The sequence below is a fragment of the Gadus morhua genome, chromosome 14 (genome assembly GCF_902167405.1).
Source record: "Gadus morhua chromosome 14, gadMor3.0, whole genome shotgun sequence".
Lineage (NCBI taxonomy): Eukaryota > Metazoa > Chordata > Actinopteri > Gadiformes > Gadidae > Gadus > Gadus morhua.
This window is the reverse complement of record NC_044061.1, coordinates 9,263,107-9,281,431: the sequence shown is the minus strand read 5'-3', so window position 1 is coordinate 9,281,431 and position 18,325 is coordinate 9,263,107. Positions and strand designations below refer to the sequence as shown.

Sequence of the window (18,325 nt, the reverse complement as noted above, 5' to 3'; positions counted from 1 at the left end):
AGACAAATATTGTATTTTACGAACCCAAGGCTACGTAGGAATACATACGCCTATGTGAAGTGTTTCATTTTGGACCGTCAATTAATCCCCCGCTTCCATTAACAACTGACAGAAAACATTGGGGGGAATCAGGGTCTAAACAGCCGAAACAATTACACACCCTTAACTTAATTTTCCATTCAGTAATTTAAAAAGAATACACATAAGTATTAAATTTTGCTTGGAAGCATCTACAATTCCTGTTAGTCCTTATTTGATTCAGCAGCAGACTGCGTCCTGTGATTCATATGACAGGGATCACATGACAGCCAGCAGGGCTCCTTGGTCCAGATAGCAACACAGTGGTCGGCTACACCGAGAGAGAGAGGCTAGCTGTTAGCTTCACCTGTCCCCAGAGCCGAAATGGTGAGTTTGGAGAAAAACCCATTTGGCCAAAATGTGGTCGAATAAACCTGGGAGCTTATTAGGTTTGAAGGGACGTCGATACGGGTTTCTATTTATCTCTGCTAATGCACATTACACACTTGTAGTCCACACACACATCTAGCCGGGGATGATAAGCAGAGAGGCCACCGGGGAACAACCAGCGCTGCTGTTGGGAAGAACATCAGAAAAGAGCACTGGAAATATCTACCGATAATGTGAGGGATCTAAGCAATTTGAGATGGTTTGGTTATGGACGCTTTGGATGCAAGACGCAAGATCGTTGGTGTATGGTTTTTACTGGACCGCTGGTTAGGATCTGCATAAGGCGTTAGCTTTCACATGTCCCTGTCCTTTAGATGACAGTCCGGGATCAGGGCTGCTTCCTGATGAGTGTTCACGATTCATTTGTGTGTATGTAAATATATGAATGTTCAATGTTGTATATCATGTCGTATTCTCCGTTGTCGCTGGTAGTCGTGTACTTAGTAGTGCAGACATTTGACTTATAGGACACCCGATTATCACTGGTCGGTGTTTCCTTGGTTGCGACAAACACAGCCAAAACTTGGGGATTACACTAGTTCCTTATAAAAGTATACCAATCCATGTAATGTAAAACAATTTAGTTTGATCGTGTTATACATTCATATATATATATATATATATATATTATATCTAGCTGGTCTGCTTTGGCTTGAGTTATCATTTTGGTGCAGCATGTCACTAAAACCAAATTCCCAACTGACTCACATTTCCTCAGTGTTTGCTAGTACTGAAGCCCATCTTGGAAGGCAACACTGAAATGCAACTTGGGTTTGGTTCAACACAAATTGCATATGGTACACACACTGATAATAGATAACATCAGATAACATTGTGAGAAAATAGTCTTCCCCTGTAAGTCCGTCTGGACTATCTAGACTTGAGTCTTAACAAGAACCTGCTTTTGAATGGCGTGGCGTGCTCGGTTCTGCTCTGTTCCCAGAGTTTCCTCGGGGGGTTGTTTGGGGCTGTCTGCGAGATCGATGTGCTGCTAAATGATGCAGAGAACAGAAAGACAGCTGAACTGAAGACAGAAGATGGCAAAGTGGAGAAACATTACATGTTTTACGATGGGGAATCGGTCTCTGGGAAGGTAAGCAGGGCCCTTTCCATCCGGATGATAGTCTGGCATATTGTCTCTGACATGTTCTTTAAAACTGAAAAAGATACTTCTGTGTTCTGCTTTGCGGTAAAGTGTACACTTCCTTTTTAAATGGGTCAAACGGTTAAAAGATTGATGCTCATATCTTATTTTCATGTGTCTTATTATTCTAGCCAAATGCCTCAGAATGAGAAGCATTTCTGATTGGGCTTGACTCACCGTGTCCCTATATGATGTTACTTTTAAATTACGAATTAGTGCCCCAGCCAATGTGTGTTTCCGTCTTCAGGTGAACCTGAACGTTAAGCAGGGGGGGAAGAGACTCGAGCATCAAGGCATCCGCATTGAATTTGTGGGACAGATCGGTGAGTTGAGTCAATTCAGCCCATGGCTCTGCGTCTGGGTAAATCCTCTGTTTTTTGTTGCAACACTGCCTTGCCTCCAAATGTTTGAGTAATGACTGCAATCACATGGAACAACAATGGGGATAGTGAAAAGTCTGCATGACTACTCTGCTGTGTGGGTTTCGTCGATGGCTAAATGGATTATGACGGCAGGTGCCGGTCATGAGTGGCAGTGACCCTGAACTATTATACCATCACCATTATAACATCACCTTTTTTATGGCCCGAGGGAGTAAATTCAATGTGGTCAGCTCTCTTGCACTGTGCTTGCAGAGCTGTTCTCTGATAAGAGCAACACCCATGAGTTTGTGGACCTGGTGAAGGAGCTGGCCTTGCCCGGTGAGCTCGCCCAGAACCGGAGCTACGACTTTGAGTTCATGCAGGTGGAGAAGCCCTACGAGTCCTACACTGGGACTAACGTCCGCCTCAGGTACTACACCCTGGGTCCAAAGTGGCTCCCAAGGCTTCACGCAAAGCAAACAAGACACATTTGAGTTTCTGCTAGAAAATAGTCTGCACAACAACCAGTTGGAGTGTGGTGTATCCACACTTGGGAATAAGAAAGTATTGTATAAAATAGTAGATTCTGAGAGATTCAGAGATGGTATCAATTCCTAATAAGAGCTGAAAAAAACAAATTACCCAGATAATGTTCTCAGAAGAGGTGGATCTTCAGCGTTTTTTTATAACGTAAACAACCATATTATTCTATCTGAAAGACGGTGAAATAACCTGGACCATACTGGAACAATGCAAATCACTGATCTGTTCCTCATATAAGAGAGGATGTCTTCCTGAGCTGTAAGGTCATCAGTCTGGGATCTGGCCTCCATCTTCCCACTGCTGCAGGTATTTCCTCCGTGTGACAATAGTCCGTCGCCTGTCTGACCTGGTGAAGGAGTACGAGTTGATCGTCCACCAACTCGCCTCCTACCCAGACGTGAACAACTCCATCAAGATGGAGGTGGGCATCGAAGACTGTCTGCATATCGAGTTTGAGTACAACAAGTCCAAGTAAGACCCAGCACCCTGCATGTTGAAACGTAAAGCCTTATTTCCGAACTCCCAAGCTACGCACGCCCCCCGGCCGCAGCATCACCAGATGGTTCTGTCCGTCCGTCCTCCCAGGTACCACCTCAAAGATGTCATCGTGGGCAAAATTTATTTCCTGCTTGTGCGGATCAAGATTCAACACATGGAGTTACAGCTCATTAAGAGGGAGATGACTGGTATAGGTAAGCTTGGTGTTTAATTTAAGGGCACCTAAAAATCATTAGCCTCATAAAATAGTGTATAATGTGAGTATATAAATCTAAATGTGATTTAGAGTCAGCCCAGAAGTACAATGTTACAACATTACAAGGTTATTTAATATTTACACCTAATTTAGTGAGTGGATGAAATGCTAAATCGGTTACTTCATCTTGTTTTTTCACTCCATCATGTTCTTTAACTCCATTCCACCCTCATAATATGTGACGTAACTGACTGTACATTGCAGTATCTCAAAACTGCTAAGCTATTACATGCTGCTGTTCCTAAATGCATCTAGGTGGTCACCTGGTTTGCAATGAGGCCCTTACTCGACTCAAGTCATCTAATTGTGTTTTTTCTGTGTAGGTCCTAGTACTACCACAGAAACGGAGACGGTTGCAAAGTATGAGATCATGGACGGGGCGCCCGTTAAAGGAGAATCCATCCCTATCAGACTATTTTTAGCAGGTGAACACTTATTTCCCTTTCTGAAAGCTGCATTAAATATATATATATAATATATATAATATATATATATATATATATATATATTTATGTTTGATGATTCTTAAATGTACTCTTTATTCGTAATGGTATTAAATAGGGCTTGGCAAGGATTCAAAGTTTTAATCGCATAGTATTGGTGAGTTAACTCACGAATAATCACACTTTTAAAATTAGATTAAAAATCCACTCCAATTGAAGTTAAATGAGATCATCAAATGGAATGACAAATTATCATTCATACCAAATTTACTTAATAAACAAAAACTAGACCAAGAGATCTTGACTCACTCAGTGTGGGTTGAGTATGAAACTGACGGAACACCACAGATTGAGTTATTGTCACTTACTGCAATTGTAGTCAGGCAGTCACTTGCTGCAAGTGTAATTTAATGTAGAACTAAAAACAAAAATGATCTCTGATATGAATGTTGACATTCTGTGGGCAAAACCTTCCAAAAATAAAAAGGATCTGCGTCAATTTGTATTAATCACACTAAAATAAGATTGCGCAATTAACGCGTTAACTTGCCCAGGCCCTAGTATTAAAGCTAGGCTAGGCAATAGATTTAAGAAGTATGTTTTTAATATTTGTTGTAATTCTCCAAGTCCCGACAGTAATCGATAAATCAAATGCTCTTGAAAAAAAAAAAGAATCAAGCCATTGAAGGGTTGGAATGAAGTGATTGGATTGCCTGTCTCTACTCCTACCTAACTGGCTATCTGCCCTCATTCTGCCTGTGCACTCCTTGCGCATGACCGGAGTCTGCTACAAGGCAGGCAGACCTATCGCTAAGGCTAGCAAGCCAGAGATATGTTTTGGGGGAAAGGCTTTGGAGTGAGGCCTGAAGTAAGGGATGTGGTTTATTCTGGTAGGACACTTTCAAAATGTATCGTCCTCTCGCTTGTTCCTCCACCGTTCGACCCTATCTTTAACGTCTCTGTCCTCCAACAGCATACGACCTGACGGCCACCATGAGGGACGTCAACAAGAAGTTCTCAGTTCGTTATTTCCTCAACCTAGTGCTGGTGGATGAAGAGGACAGGAGATACTTCAAGCAACAGGTAGCGCACACGCACCCACACTCCACCTCAGGCTTCAAATCAATGTGCCGTTGTACAACACTGACGTGTGTGTGTGTGTGTGTGTGTGTGTGTGTGTGTGTGTGTGTGTGTGTGTGTGTGTGTGTGTGTGTGTGTGTGTGTGTGTGTGTGTGTGTGTGTGTGTGTGTGTGTGTGTGTGTTTTAGGAGATTGTCTTGTGGCGGAAAGCACCCGAGAAGATGAGGAAGAGAAACTTCCACCAGCGCTACGAGTCGCCAGAGCCCCGGCCGCAGCCTGTGACCGCCGAACAGCCCGAGATGTGAGGCTCGCTGCATCAGACTGACAATCCTCAGACACACACGCCCTCGAACCAGGCCCTGCTCGACGGCCAGATGGGTGACCACTGCCCCCCCCCCTTCCCCCCCTTTCTCTCTGACTGAAAAAACATTTGTACACATAATTACACACACTCACACCTACATACACACCCACACCTCAATAACTCAACACCAGGAGGCTTGATGTGAGTTATGCATAAAAACGCACACAGAGAGGTTTGTCATATATCAGGACACGCAAGCATACGATTTAGGTCTGCTTAGTGCAAATAAAGACATGGCGTCGGTGGTGGGGTGGGCAGAAGGTTTCAATCTATTTAACTGGAGCAGCGCGAAGGCAATGGGAGATAGCATATTTGTTCTCGGCATTTCAGACAGTTACGCGCATGCAGACACGCACTCGCACAGAAATGTACACGCACAATGCAAGCCATAAAATCCCAGCCAGGCATATGCAGAATGGAGAGGATGGAAGGATACAGCCTGCATTTAGGACATTGGCTCAGTCTGCACTCAATACACAGGTCGCACTGTACGAAAATCTACCTATTTCATATTATTACACAACAATCATTCTCAGCCCATCCTTATTTAATTTATTTACTCATCGACATCTTGTAAAAAAAAAAAAGAAAAAAAAAGTCTGAACTACTGTTTTTGGTATCAACTAGTTTGGGGTCATGCGACAAAAATAAACCTAAGTATACTCAGTTAGAGGCATAGTTGGGTTTCCAGTTCTCTGTTTTAATCGTCCTTAGCCCAGTTCATTGCTTTGGCAACCGCACAGCCTTTCTTTCTATCACCGTAGCTCACAGATCAGAATGTGCTCTGCTGTCTGCAGTCCGCTGGAGGCCACAGACGTGTGGACAGTAAGGCTAGCCGGCCCTCATACTTCTCCTCTTTGTGGTCTTCTGCAGAAATTCTAAGTACCGCATTGCAGAAGTGTCCTTTTTTTGAGCTATGTGTGATCTGTTGTATACTGTAAATATAAAATGTTATTACAGTGAATGAAAAGAGAGCTACTAATATTTCATTTGGAATTCTGGAAGAAAGCCCGGGGAGCCCTCCCTTTTTAAGTGCACCGTGTAATTGGTTCCCGGGATTTAGACTTGAGGTAAACGCTGAAACACTTGAGTCCACCGGAGATCCGGGTTTTTTGTCACTTTAGCAACCATGATTGCTTCATTAAACATGTCCAAACTATGAAGCAAGGACAGGAAAGCCATGCGGATTGGCAGTTATAAGAGAGTGGGCAAGCAAGTTCAATAAAAACACAACATGGGATTGAATTGACCCAAATCTTTTTTCTTTTTTCCACGGTTGTCTTATGTGGCTAATGTTGGTCCTGCAAGGGGTGCACTTAAAACAATACTGTCATTATTTAGATCCAGCCATATTTCACTGTGATGCTTTGTCCAGCGGTTACACACACACACACACACACACACACACACACACACACACACACACACACACACACACACACACACACACACACACACACACACACAGTGATGTGTTCGGTGAATCTTGCCTTCCCCTGCACTTTTGCACTTTCCCCTCCAATGGTTTGGATTAGCAAAAGAAGCAGGGGAGCCCATAGCAAAACAGCACTCAAACACAAAAAACCCTCTGATGTATGGAATAACAGCACTTCCTTAGAAACGTTGTATTGCCATGTCTGGTATTATTTAATCATGTTTGTCCTTGTAGAATCATTACATAATCTCTTCATGTCCAACTCCTGCAACAATGCTTTTTTTTTTTTTTTTAAAGCAGCAATCTGTTCACATTTCTCATGTCATGTGCTTGTATGAGGTTTGAGGGTTGAGAGCCTTCCACCTGCTTTGTATGTCATGATTGTTCATTGTTTGCTGTGCAACAGTTGCTTCCACACAAAGCCTTCTGAGCACTGTAAAGGCATTTAAGCTTGTTTGAAATGTTAAGAAGCATAATGAACACAAAACATCAAAATAGCCCTGTCCCAATCACATTACACATTGCATGTTAATAAAAGCTGTCAACACGCCCAAGTGTATGGATGGCTAATATTTGTATATATATACATATACCCCAGTCAAGATATAGAGCTAATTAATCAGTGAATAAAGGAGATTTATACTGAATATTTTTGAGTCTTATTTGAGATTCTGTTATTTAAATGTGTTTATTAATTAAGTGGTTTATTGTGAGAAATAACTCTTAAAAGTGTGCTTTTGAATAAAAAAAAACATGTAAAATGTTTTGATTCATTTGTTTGATGTCTATATTGATCAGTTATGCATTCTGTTCGACTTAATTGGTGCATTTACCAGCATTTCAAAAAAATTAAAGGGACACTGTAGCATTTTAAGTAATGTATTAGCTAAAATCAATGTCTTCATTCATAAATAGTTCCTCATTTGGGTAAAATCACCTCTGCCAATAATCAGACATATGCTCCACAGCGAAGAATTTCGTATATTTATATTATATTATTTGCTTCCTGTGCGGCTGTTTCCGACTCCCGCCTAACCACTAGCGTAAAGACTAGAGAGGCTGCGCCGGTTAAAATAGAAGAGCCCAGTCAGGTTTTATATCGTAACCCGCTGTAGGTCCGGGTCTGCATGGGAAGACCTCTGGGTCCGGACCCGGACCTCTGTCCGCCTGTTATGGCGCATTTCCACTGCAGGGTGCGGAACGGATCGGATCGCAAAGGTGCGGGTCGGATCGCGTTTCCACCGCCAAAAGTGGGCGTGACCCGGACTTTGCCGTACCCGTTCCGACCCCATTTTAGGGACTCCTCCGTTGCGGTACCCAAAACGAGACCAGACGCCTGAAAGGGTACCCTGGAATTCTAGCTACACCCCCCCTCCGTTGATTGGTCGACAGAATCGTCACTTCCGGGTGACGCGGGGATAAAAACAAACAAACAGTAGCCTCGAGGTATTACTCTTTACAATTAACATGTCGCGTAAAAAGCTTGCTTGGGCGAACAAGGAGGTGGAGACGTTCGTCTGCATTCTTGCGGAGGAAGACGTTGTTTACGATGTTTACGTAGCTGCCGCGGCGATCGACATCCGGCCTACCACAAAGGGTACTGTCGGCGGTGGAAACGTCACCTCGGAACTGAGCTGGGCTATACCGCCCCCTCCCTACCGCCCCTTTGCGATCCGATCCGTTCCGCACCCTGCAGTGGAAACGCGGCATTAGTGACCTCCTCTTCCTACAAAGGCAAAGTGCAGTAACTACGCCAACATTGAAACTGAGAAAAATGCCTTCAAAGTATTCATACTGGCCGGCCAAACCTGTTTCAGGTACAATAGTGGTGATACTCTCAATTAATACCTTTATAGGAAGAAAAATATTTTTTGTCTCAAGACAAAGAAGGTGTTATAAAACCCATTTTCAGTCTGAACTCAATTTTGACAAACTACGTAGTTACTGCACTTTGCCTTTGCAGGGCAGCCCATCGATAGTCTAGAGATTAAACCATACTTCAAGTTTGTAAACCTTGATAAACTTGGCTTTCCATGTTTAAGCGACAGAGGCCGCCAGCTTTCAAAAAACGGTAAGCTACGTTATGTGGTTCTCTCCTTTTAAATAAAGTTTTTCAAAAAATAAATGCCGGGGGTCCTTTCAGTTTATTTGCTTGCCCTTTTGCTTCCTCAAAGGTGCCTCTTCTAAAACAGGGCCATATTATATTAGTTAGCAGATCGACATAAACATGAATAACTTATTATGTATACTAAATCTGTTATTCTATTTGGTTTGATTAGAATACTACTTTACAAGTATTATAATAATGACTACTCCATAATTTATAGTCCGGCAAATATTTTGACATCTCAAAAAGTGTGAGTGCGTCGCACGTTGTCATACACTGGGAAGGTGATGTTATGTACCGTACGAACCATGGCTGGATGGATTATATGAACGGTATCTATCCGAAGTTGAAGAACCTTATGGACAATGACGATCTAAAATACACAATGAGTCAATAAAACCAAGATTCAATACATACTCGGGTGATTCACCAAAGAGTCTCATCATGTCAGTCAATCGCTGTATGCATTTATTTCGGCTGCGACGCCGAATGAGTGCGTTGACTCTAAGTAGCACGGGTGCCTTGCCTGACAGTCGGGTCTGTTATGGTTCTACGCTGAGGTCAAACCAGCACTCACCCAACTCCCTGAGCTGCATTCGAGGTATCTCTTCAAACAGTTCTTCTTCCACAACGCCCGATACCTCGCTTTTTGTCCCTCTCGCTTTCAAGGCAGATGGCTCTGTTGAGGGAAGTGTGGGAGCAGAGTTGACACAACCACTGGATAAGAGTGAGTTACATTTAATTTGAATTGTTGATCCATGTTATTGTTTGCTGCCCCTTTTACGTAAAGCAAATTCCTGCAGTTGTATTGTGTTACAATCCTATATTATGTGAATCTCTGCAGGCGAGCTTCTCAAAGTACTAAACCGATTCTATAAGAGGAAAGAGATGCAGAAGCTGGCAGCTGACCAGGGCCTAGATGGTAAGATTTGGATTATAAACATTTTTCTGTAGACAATGTCCATCTAAATATCCGTGGTTCAACTGTATATGCTAATTTATATGCACAATGCTTCATACCAACAATTAAGTGTGTGTGTGTGTGTGTGTGTGTGTGTGTGTGTGTGTGTGTGTGTGTGTTTGCGCGTGTGTGTGCGTGCGTAAACACCAGCACGGTTGTTTCACCAGGCGTTCATCAGTTTTAGGAAGTATGTTTTGGAGATGAATGCCCTCGGGGCCGCCCTGCACATCATCCTGAATGACATCTGCTGTGGAGCGGGTCAGTCTACCTCCACACTTTATTCCTTCTCATTGGCATAAATGCATTATTCAAAGCCTTTGGTTTATTACGTGTTGTTGCAATCATGAAGAAGTGCCCTGTACTCACTGGCTCCCCAGGTCATATAGACGACATCTTCCCATACTTCATGCTTCATGCCAAGCAGATCTTCCCCATGTTGGACTGTATGGACGACCTGAGGAAGATCTCTGACCTCCGGGTCCCTGCAAACTGGTATGTGCACCGGTTATCCTCTCAGACGCTGTGGTGCTCGAAAAAGCCATATATTGAGATACGCAATGCACTTAAAGGGCATGCACATGTTTAAGGAGTTTGCTGTATTTATACAGTTTGCAGTCTTTTGGTTTATGTGGCATGTGTCTGTACGGGTACACCAAAACTATCCCCACTCATTAAATTGTTGGTACGGTGTGTGATGTGTTGTCTTTGACTAGGTAATAACAACTGTGTTATGATGTGTGTTTGTGTGTGCCAGGTACCCAGAGGCTCGGGCTATACAGAGAAAGGTAATCTTCCACGCTGGGCCGACCAACAGTGGGAAAACATACCAGGCCATCCAGCGTTACCTTACTGCCAAGTCGGGAGTTTACTGCGGTCCGCTGAAGCTCCTGGCCCACGAGATCTTTGAGAAGACCAACGGCATGGTGGGTAGGAGCCTCCCGTTTGTTTGATTTCTTCATCATTGGCATTATCATAACATCTAGGACAGGGTTGTCTTGTGGTTTGGGTGGCCAAATCCCAGCCGAAAGGGACTAGTTCCTATCCCGATGTCCATTACCTATCTATCTGGCATCCTCGAGCGTGATGGCCCACCTCTACCTGCTCCTTGGTGACACGTTTATGAAACCGCTATATCACTGTAAAATGCCGAAATGCATTGCACAGAGTTGGTCCTGTATTCAGTTGGGCTCCGCGTTGTGTGTTGCCAGGGTGTGATGTGTGACCTGGTAACGGGAGAGGACAGGACCTTCATGGACCCAGAGGGCAGACCTGCCGGCCATGTGGCCTGCACCATCGAGATGTGTAGCGTCAACACGCCATGTAGGCACCATGCTAACACACACACACACACACACACACACACACACACACACACACACACACACACACACACACACACACACACACACACACACACACACACACACACACACACACACACACACACAAATTCTATTATCAAAGTGTTTCAATGTCAAGTGTAAAGCATAACAAATGGTCCTTCTGTACAGTGAAACGTCATGGTCAGCGATGTTAATATTGTTCATATAATTTGGTCCAATATCTATACTGTAGATGTGTTTTACATGTATTGGTAGACGAGGTGGCTGTGATCGATGAAATCCAAATGATCAGAGACACTTCCAGAGGCTGGGCCTGGACCAGAGCACTGCTGGGTGAGTAACACTTTCTGTCTGTATGTCCGTCCGTCTGTCTGTCTGTCTCTGAGAAACACACTACAGGGCTACAGGGAACTTTGTTCCCTAGGAGCAATGTGGCCCCTAACTGAACAATTTAGAGGCGCAACCAGAAATTGTAGGGTTACACACCGTAAATCAACGTGCCAACTAAATATGCACATTTCAATTTTTTTTTACTGTATTACTAATAAATATCTTGATAATATATGCTGAAATTTAAATGTGCTTCTTCAAATTCAGTGTCACATTTTATTGTGATTCTCCTCTATCCCAACGGTTTCCACGTGTGCACATATGCGTTCGACGAGCAAGGAAGCGACAGTTTCACGGGAGTCGCCCGCTTGTCGTGCCGCTTGACGCTGCACCTCCTCTCTGCCCGCTCGCCTCTCCGTTGAGAATGCATTAGCAGGCGCGACAAACGCCTCCCGTGTGAAAAGCCCTTTATGGCACCTGAAGCAGAACCCTGCACGAGTTCGGGTACCCGTGGGTACTTTAGATGGAGCGGGTAAAAAATAATGTACTGTGTGGGTCGGAAGCCTGCACAGCGCGGGTCGGTCGCGGGTTTTACGTTTTTTTTAGACCTCTCCGGTCCTGGATATGCTATTCACGAGCGGAGGAGTAAACTAAAACCGTAAACAGTGGATGATGTGCTTTTTTTGCACAGCAATCTAAAGCAGCACGCCAAACACCAGGTAGTTTAATTCCCCGGCGTTCCTTCGAATGTGTTTAATTTTTCTTTGGGTGCGGGTAGGGCGTCGCTATTAATTTATAGAGGGTCTGGTCGGGTGCGGAATATAATTCGCGCTTCTGTCGTAAGTCTGAACACGGGTCGGATGCGGATATAAGTATTGCGGGTATGGGGGGGTGCGGTTTTGCAAAATATGACCTGTGCAGGATTCTGACTGGCACTGGCACACTAGCCGCAGAAGAACGTGTCAATAGTTTGCTTGCTCATTGTTCAAACGCACGTAGCAGGTTGTGAAATCGTTCTCCTTCTCACAGATGTTTACACACGCTCGATAATGTCTTGGCCCCTCTCCCTCCACACATTAGCCACTCACAGTGGCCATTCCTTTTCCCTCTCACACTCAACCACCTGCTACAGATTCCAGAATCATTGATGAGCCCCTTACACATTTAACGTGTAAAAAAAAAATCAGTGGCACACTTTCAAATTTTGGTCGCAAAATGCGACCATTTGGTCGCAGTCTGGAGCCCTGCACTATGCTAGGTATCATGACACCAGGCGGCTGCAGATGTGTGTCACTGAGTCCGACTGAATATGAAATGTTTTCAAATGTCTGAGATCTCCGTTGTATCAGTTCAGCGTTTGGTATTTGCATGTTACCCTGTGTTGGTGGAAACGACTGTTGGTTAAAGAACCAGGGTCCTTGTTTTCTTTGTGTAGGTCTTTGTGCAGAGGAGATCCACGTCTGCGGGGAACCGGCTGCTATCGACTTTGTCAGAGAGCTGATGTACACCACAGGAGAGGAGATGGAGGTAAGGCTGGGAAACATAGTTAAAGTTCATTGGACCGGGAGAGAGAAACATGCACACAAATCAAATCATCTCCTTGTTTTAATGACAATTGAAATGCTTCGGCAATGTCACACGTGATTCTCCATGGCCAGCGATAATACATCATCTCGCTGTGTCTCTCCCACTTGCACACTCTCAATCTTCCAAGCTCTTCATTGTTTGTCTATGCTTTACCCCACCTTCCCAGGTCCACACATACAAGCGCTTGACCCCGTTCTCCATCTCGGACAGCGCGCTGGAGTCTCTGGACAACCTGCGACCGGGGGACTGCATCGTCTGCTTCAGTAAGAACGACATCTACTCCATCAGCAGACAGATCGAAGTCCGAGGACTGGAGTGTGCGGTCATATACGGCAGCCTGCCACCAGGTGAGTCCCATGAGTCCAGGTGCTTCTGCTCTACTCTTACTGTATCAACACTGTTCTAGTGTACTTAGGTGTTAACTCAATACTGTACTGGTATGCCTAATTGTTAACTAAATTATGCACTGGTATGCTTAAGTGTTAACTAAATACTGTACTAGTATGCAGAAGTGTTGACTGAATGCTGTACTAGTATACTTAAGTGTTAAATTAATACTGTACTAGTATGCTTAAGCGTACACTAAATTCTGTACTAGTGTACTTCAGTGTTAACTTATTACTGTAGTAGTATGCTTGAGCGTACACTAAATGCTGTACTGGTTTTCTTTAGTGGTCACTAAATATTATACTGGTATACTTAAGTGTAAACAACTGGCTACATTGTGCATGTGTGGCAGAGTGAGAGAGGGTGTTGATGGTACACCACTAAATATTTCTAGTGATTTCCTTGTCAAAGTTTTGGGACAAAAGCCCTTGTTGCAGTGATGGTCAAAAGTTTTTGTCAAATACTATTTTCATGGAATTATCTGCGGGTGTGAAAAGGCGGTGGCTTCAGCTTTCTTGAGACTCGTGTGTAAGTGGGGGGTTGTTTGTTCGTCAGGTACCAAGCTGTCCCAGGCCAAGAAGTTCAACGACCCTGAGGACCCCTGCAAGATCCTTGTCGCCACGGATGCCATCGGCATGGGCCTCAACCTGTAAGGGTGTTGACAAGACGTGCTGTGCTACTTCCATGTTGTTATACACTGTACCCTACTGCTTTAGCTGGAATAGTCCAACTTTGTCAGGCTGTCAATAAGCTGTCACTTAGTTATGTAGCATCTTATCCTAGCTATCTTTGTTGTGTACAGGGAATGGGTTAACCGATTGTTAGTGCTTTACACTTGGTTCTATGAAAATCCTTACTGTACCGACAGCGATATATTTTTGTCCTTGACAAATGTACTTATTGTAATTCGCTTTGGATAAAAGCAGCTGAATGCCCTATATGTAATGAAATGTAGTGTAATAACCCTTAATCAGAATTCAATGTTGCTTAAAATAGAAATGAATACGCATGTCTCCTAAAAGGCAAAATGGTATAAATAACATGCTTTTACTCAGCTTGTCAAACAAAGCTTTCCCTCTCTTCCTCCTCCTCCTCCTCTCTCTATCCAGGAGCATAAGGCGCATCATCTTTAACTGCCTGGTGAAGCCAAACGTCAACGAAAAGGGGGAGAAGCACATGGAAACAATCAGCACGTCCCAGGCGCTGCAGATCGCCGGCCGCGCGGGAAGGTCTGACACCTTCAGCCCAAAAACCGTGCTACTCATACGTATTACGCTTGTCTGTATTTTCATGCTCTGTTATTGGGCTGTGCCCCAGGTTCTCCTCCAAGTTCACGGAGGGAGAGGTGACCACCATGCACCGCGACGACCTGGTCGTCCTCAAGGATATCCTCAGCCGCGCTGTGGAGCCTATCCAGGTGAACACACACACACACACACACACACACACACACACACACACACACACACACACACACACACACACACACACACACACACACACACACACACACACACACACACACACACACACACACACACACACCCCTCTCTTAACTCTGACATGATGCCAAAACTGTAATGATCTACTGCACTATATATTTATAGCTTTTATTTAGACTTCAAATATGTATCTTTTATCTTTTTTTTCTAAAAACTTTTATTATTAACTTATTTCGATAATACTTTATATTTTGAAAATATAAGTGTTTATCTTCCCTATCTGCATTGTTTAGGAGCGCTTTGAACACAACAAGTTCACTGCCAGCAATGGCTCCTACTGCCTGTTTTTGTATTGTATTTCACAAAAGAAGACCTTGGACCACTCTTACAAGCTGTTCTTCTTGCTGTCGTTCTCAGACTGCTGGTCTCCATCCCACCGCCGAGCAGATAGAGATGTTTGCCTATCATCTACCTGACGCCACGTTGTCCAACCTCATAGTAAGTCCACCGTCCTCCCGTCCTGAGGCTCGTCGAGACCTCAACATGTAGAGCTGCAGGTTGGCTACGTTGTGACGCTCTCTCTCGTCTGCTGAATTTGTGTGTATTTTGCTACCGTAGTTTAACTGTGACCTATATTTGAGCTTTAGCATACTATTATAAGCCCCTACTTTGTTTTCTACTGACATATTGTACACCCTTTTGTCCGCCTTCAAATGAGTGCGGATGATGAAGATGATTTGATCAGAATAATCGCATTTCAATCTATAACTGAGTCCCTCCCCCTCCCTTCTGTTTTCCAGGACATATTTGTCAGTCTGTCGCGGGTGGACGGGATGTACTTCGTCTGCAACATCGACGACTTTAAGTTCCTGGCCGACATGATCCAGCACATCCCGCTCAACCTGCGGACGCGCTACGTCTTCTGTACCGCCCCCATCAACAAGAAGCAGCCCTTCGTCTGCACCTCGTTCCTGAAGGTGAGGGGACATTTTCGTAGGAAGAGCGGGGTGTTAACGCTGCCAGGATTTTCTTTATTTAGTTCAATTCAGTTATTCAACGGGGACAATGCACGGTTCATATTTTGCACCAGAGATAGCTCGGATAGAGAGAGCTCGTTTACAGCTGTAGTCCCTGGGAGGGCGTTAAAATGCACAAGACGCGTAGTGTGGTAACCCTTTAAATATATGTCATTTAGTGCCCCCCCAACGCTCAACGTTTGGTGCTCATACCTTCCGCCCAGAGAGTTACAAGCAGCAGATACTGTTAGTATGTTAGAGTTACTTAGTTGGCATGTGACTGGACCTTCTAGAATCTAGATCCATGCTATAGCCCCTCACACCTCGGGTTTGAATCAGCTGTCAGGTGACCGCATCTCAGTGTTTATATTATTGGCTCATCCGTCCAACCACATGGGCCTGACCCTCACATAACAACGTTTATTGATGGTGATGAAAGATATTCCAACTGGTAGGCCTGGTTCACCTCGACATTGAATCTTAAAATGTTATTGGTTGGCTATTATATTACGGGTATAATTTCACAATCCTAATCATATTTGATATTGCTGTTTGACGCCCTTTGAGATTGCAGTTGTGATAAAGAGCTCTATAAAAAAGCTTGCTACATCATTTTATTTGTCCAGTCTCTTAAACAATCCTTAATTACCTTATTGCCTCAAAGGTAACCTTTGAGATTTGACGATGAAAAGCTTGCCTTTGTAGTTTATGACATTATGCTGCCAGAAAGTTTAACAGTATTCTGTCTAACTTTTAAAATAGCTTCATTGGTTATTATTTGCACAGTTGAATAAAAGTGATTCTATTGGTTTGCCTCTGCCTTTGTATAAAGTGTTCATATACATAATAACATTACCTTTCCATCTGTTGGACCACACTTGCCTTGACTGCTGTGAACACCCTTATTATTCACCTGGGTTATAATTTCGGTGGTGTGTTTTTTTTCTCCCTAGTTTGCTCGCCAGTTCAGTCGAGATGAGCCGCTGACGTTCGAGTGGGTCTGTCGTCACATCCGCTGGCCGCTCCCAGCGCCGAAAAACATCAAAGACCTGGTCCACCTGGAGGCGGCACACGATGTCCTCGACCTGTATCTGTGGTTGAGGTACAATCCCGCTGGACACAATGTCCCGGAACTATACCTGTGGTCACATGACACAATGTCCCCGACCTATACCTGTGGTCACATGACACAATGTCCCGTACCTGTACCTGTGGTCACATGACACAATGTCCCGGACCTATATCGGTGGTCACATGACATAATGTCCTAGACCTGTATCTGTGGTCACATGACATAATGTACTGGACCTATATCCAGTGGCGCCAACTTCAGGTCAACATTGGTGGGGTCATAAATATTTAGTTCAAATGGGTTCCACCAAAAAGTCCTGCTTTCAGAATTTGAGGTTCAGAACAGCAGTTCATGAATTATTTACGTATCATTTATCTGTAATTGAATAGATCTATTCCAAATTTGGGTTGGTATGATAACCATTAGTGACAAATGCGTTTTACGAGTGCGTTACGAGTGGCGAGGCGTGCACTCGTTTAAAATTCATGCCTGAATAAATGAGATGTGGCCTAGCTTAATTACATTTCTGTCACTCATTTAGAATTGTAGAAATCATGGAAGCAACTCGCCGGGCTCTCGTAGTCCACAGGAACTGACCTCCCACTCCCCCCTCGCCCTCAGCTACCGCTTCATGGACATGTTCCCGGACACGGCGGGGGTGCGGGAGATCCAGCACGTGCTGGACGACACCATCCAGCAGGGCGTGCGCAACATCACCCGGCTCATCCGAGCCACGGACCCGGCGGCCGGGGCGGAGGCGCTGGGGCGCGGCGGCGGCGGCGGCGGCGGCGGCGGCGGCGGCGGCGGCGGCGCAGCACCACCCAGAGGCAGGGGCGCCTCCAACAGGGCTCCCCGGTTAGGGGTGGGACAGAGCAGCTCCCTGGCCAGCCGCCTGGTGAAGGACGGGCTGCTGACCCCCGACCTGCTCCGACAGCTGCAGAGCGAGTGGTCCAAAGAGGCCGCGCCCCCGAGACCGGAAGGACCGAGGAAGAACAAGAAGAAATGATGATGATGATGACGCGCCGTTCGTCGTCATGGCGCCCCGTGTGCTGGTTTCGCCGCCGACGCTGTAACATGGACTCGCTTGTGGTGGATTGTTTGTTGAAAACAAAGTGCATTCTGGGAGAATCAAGGACCCGTCCAATGGGCTGTTCCATCTTAGAAGGGCCATATGAGTATGTAACATATAAGTGTTTGTTAACGTCGGAAATCACACCCCCTTCGTCATTTGATAGGTTCAAATGATGATGGGATTAAAAGAGTTTCAAGATGTTTCCTGAAGGAATTTTGAAACTGTTAGTCTATGCATAATATTCAGTTTCTTTTTTAACTAGTTGTACATTCAAGGGAGAAATGTGATGAATGTTGAAATAAAAAGCTATAATGGTTTTATTAATGAAGCATTTTAATTTATAGACATTCATGATCTCCCCTTTTTTTTTTTTCATTTAACTACGACAGCCAGCATATATTTACAATCATATAATG

General features: G+C 44.5%; 2 protein-coding genes across 2 annotated transcripts; both read left to right on the top strand.

Moving 5' to 3' along the window:
* The first annotated feature begins 282 nt into the window (after nucleotides 1-282).
* vps26a (VPS26, retromer complex component A) lies at nucleotides 283-7,355 on the top strand. The gene is made up of 9 exons (XM_030376526.1): nucleotides 283-405; nucleotides 1,412-1,561; nucleotides 1,860-1,935; nucleotides 2,248-2,404; nucleotides 2,824-2,988; nucleotides 3,103-3,209; nucleotides 3,595-3,696; nucleotides 4,688-4,797; nucleotides 4,982-7,355. The coding sequence occupies exons 1-9, from the start codon at nucleotides 403-405 to the stop codon at nucleotides 5,096-5,098; spliced, it is 987 nt and encodes a 328-aa protein (XP_030232386.1). The 5' UTR covers nucleotides 283-402; the 3' UTR covers nucleotides 5,099-7,355.
* A 1,563-nt stretch (nucleotides 7,356-8,918) lies between these two features.
* supv3l1 (SUV3-like helicase) lies at nucleotides 8,919-18,233 on the top strand. Its single transcript, XM_030376075.1, has 16 exons — nucleotides 8,919-9,426; nucleotides 9,544-9,621; nucleotides 9,811-9,918; nucleotides 10,038-10,152; nucleotides 10,415-10,583; nucleotides 10,869-10,980; nucleotides 11,259-11,336; nucleotides 12,769-12,860; nucleotides 13,087-13,267; nucleotides 13,863-13,956; nucleotides 14,417-14,536; nucleotides 14,625-14,724; nucleotides 15,167-15,247; nucleotides 15,550-15,726; nucleotides 16,719-16,867; nucleotides 17,459-18,233. The coding sequence occupies exons 1-16, from the start codon at nucleotides 9,144-9,146 to the stop codon at nucleotides 17,841-17,843; spliced, it is 2,322 nt and encodes a 773-aa protein (XP_030231935.1). The 5' UTR covers nucleotides 8,919-9,143; the 3' UTR covers nucleotides 17,844-18,233.
* The last annotated feature ends 92 nt before the right edge of the window (nucleotides 18,234-18,325 follow it).

Excerpts from the sequence above, each read along its gene's own strand:
- vps26a (XM_030376526.1), top strand. Across the intron at positions 2,405-2,823 it reads GGGACTAACGTCCGCCTCAG|GTATTTCCTCCGTGTGACAA; the intron begins GTACTACACCCT and ends CCACTGCTGCAG. Across the intron at positions 2,989-3,102 it reads TTTGAGTACAACAAGTCCAA|GTACCACCTCAAAGATGTCA; the intron begins GTAAGACCCAGC and ends CCGTCCTCCCAG.
- supv3l1 (XM_030376075.1), top strand. The coding sequence starts at position 9,144 with ATGTCAGTCAATCGCTGTATGCATTTATTTCGGCTGCGACGCCGAATG. Across the intron at positions 10,981-11,258 it reads GTGTAGCGTCAACACGCCAT|ACGAGGTGGCTGTGATCGAT; the intron begins GTAGGCACCATG and ends ATGTATTGGTAG. Across the intron at positions 16,868-17,458 it reads GACCTGTATCTGTGGTTGAG|CTACCGCTTCATGGACATGT; the intron begins GTACAATCCCGC and ends CCTCGCCCTCAG.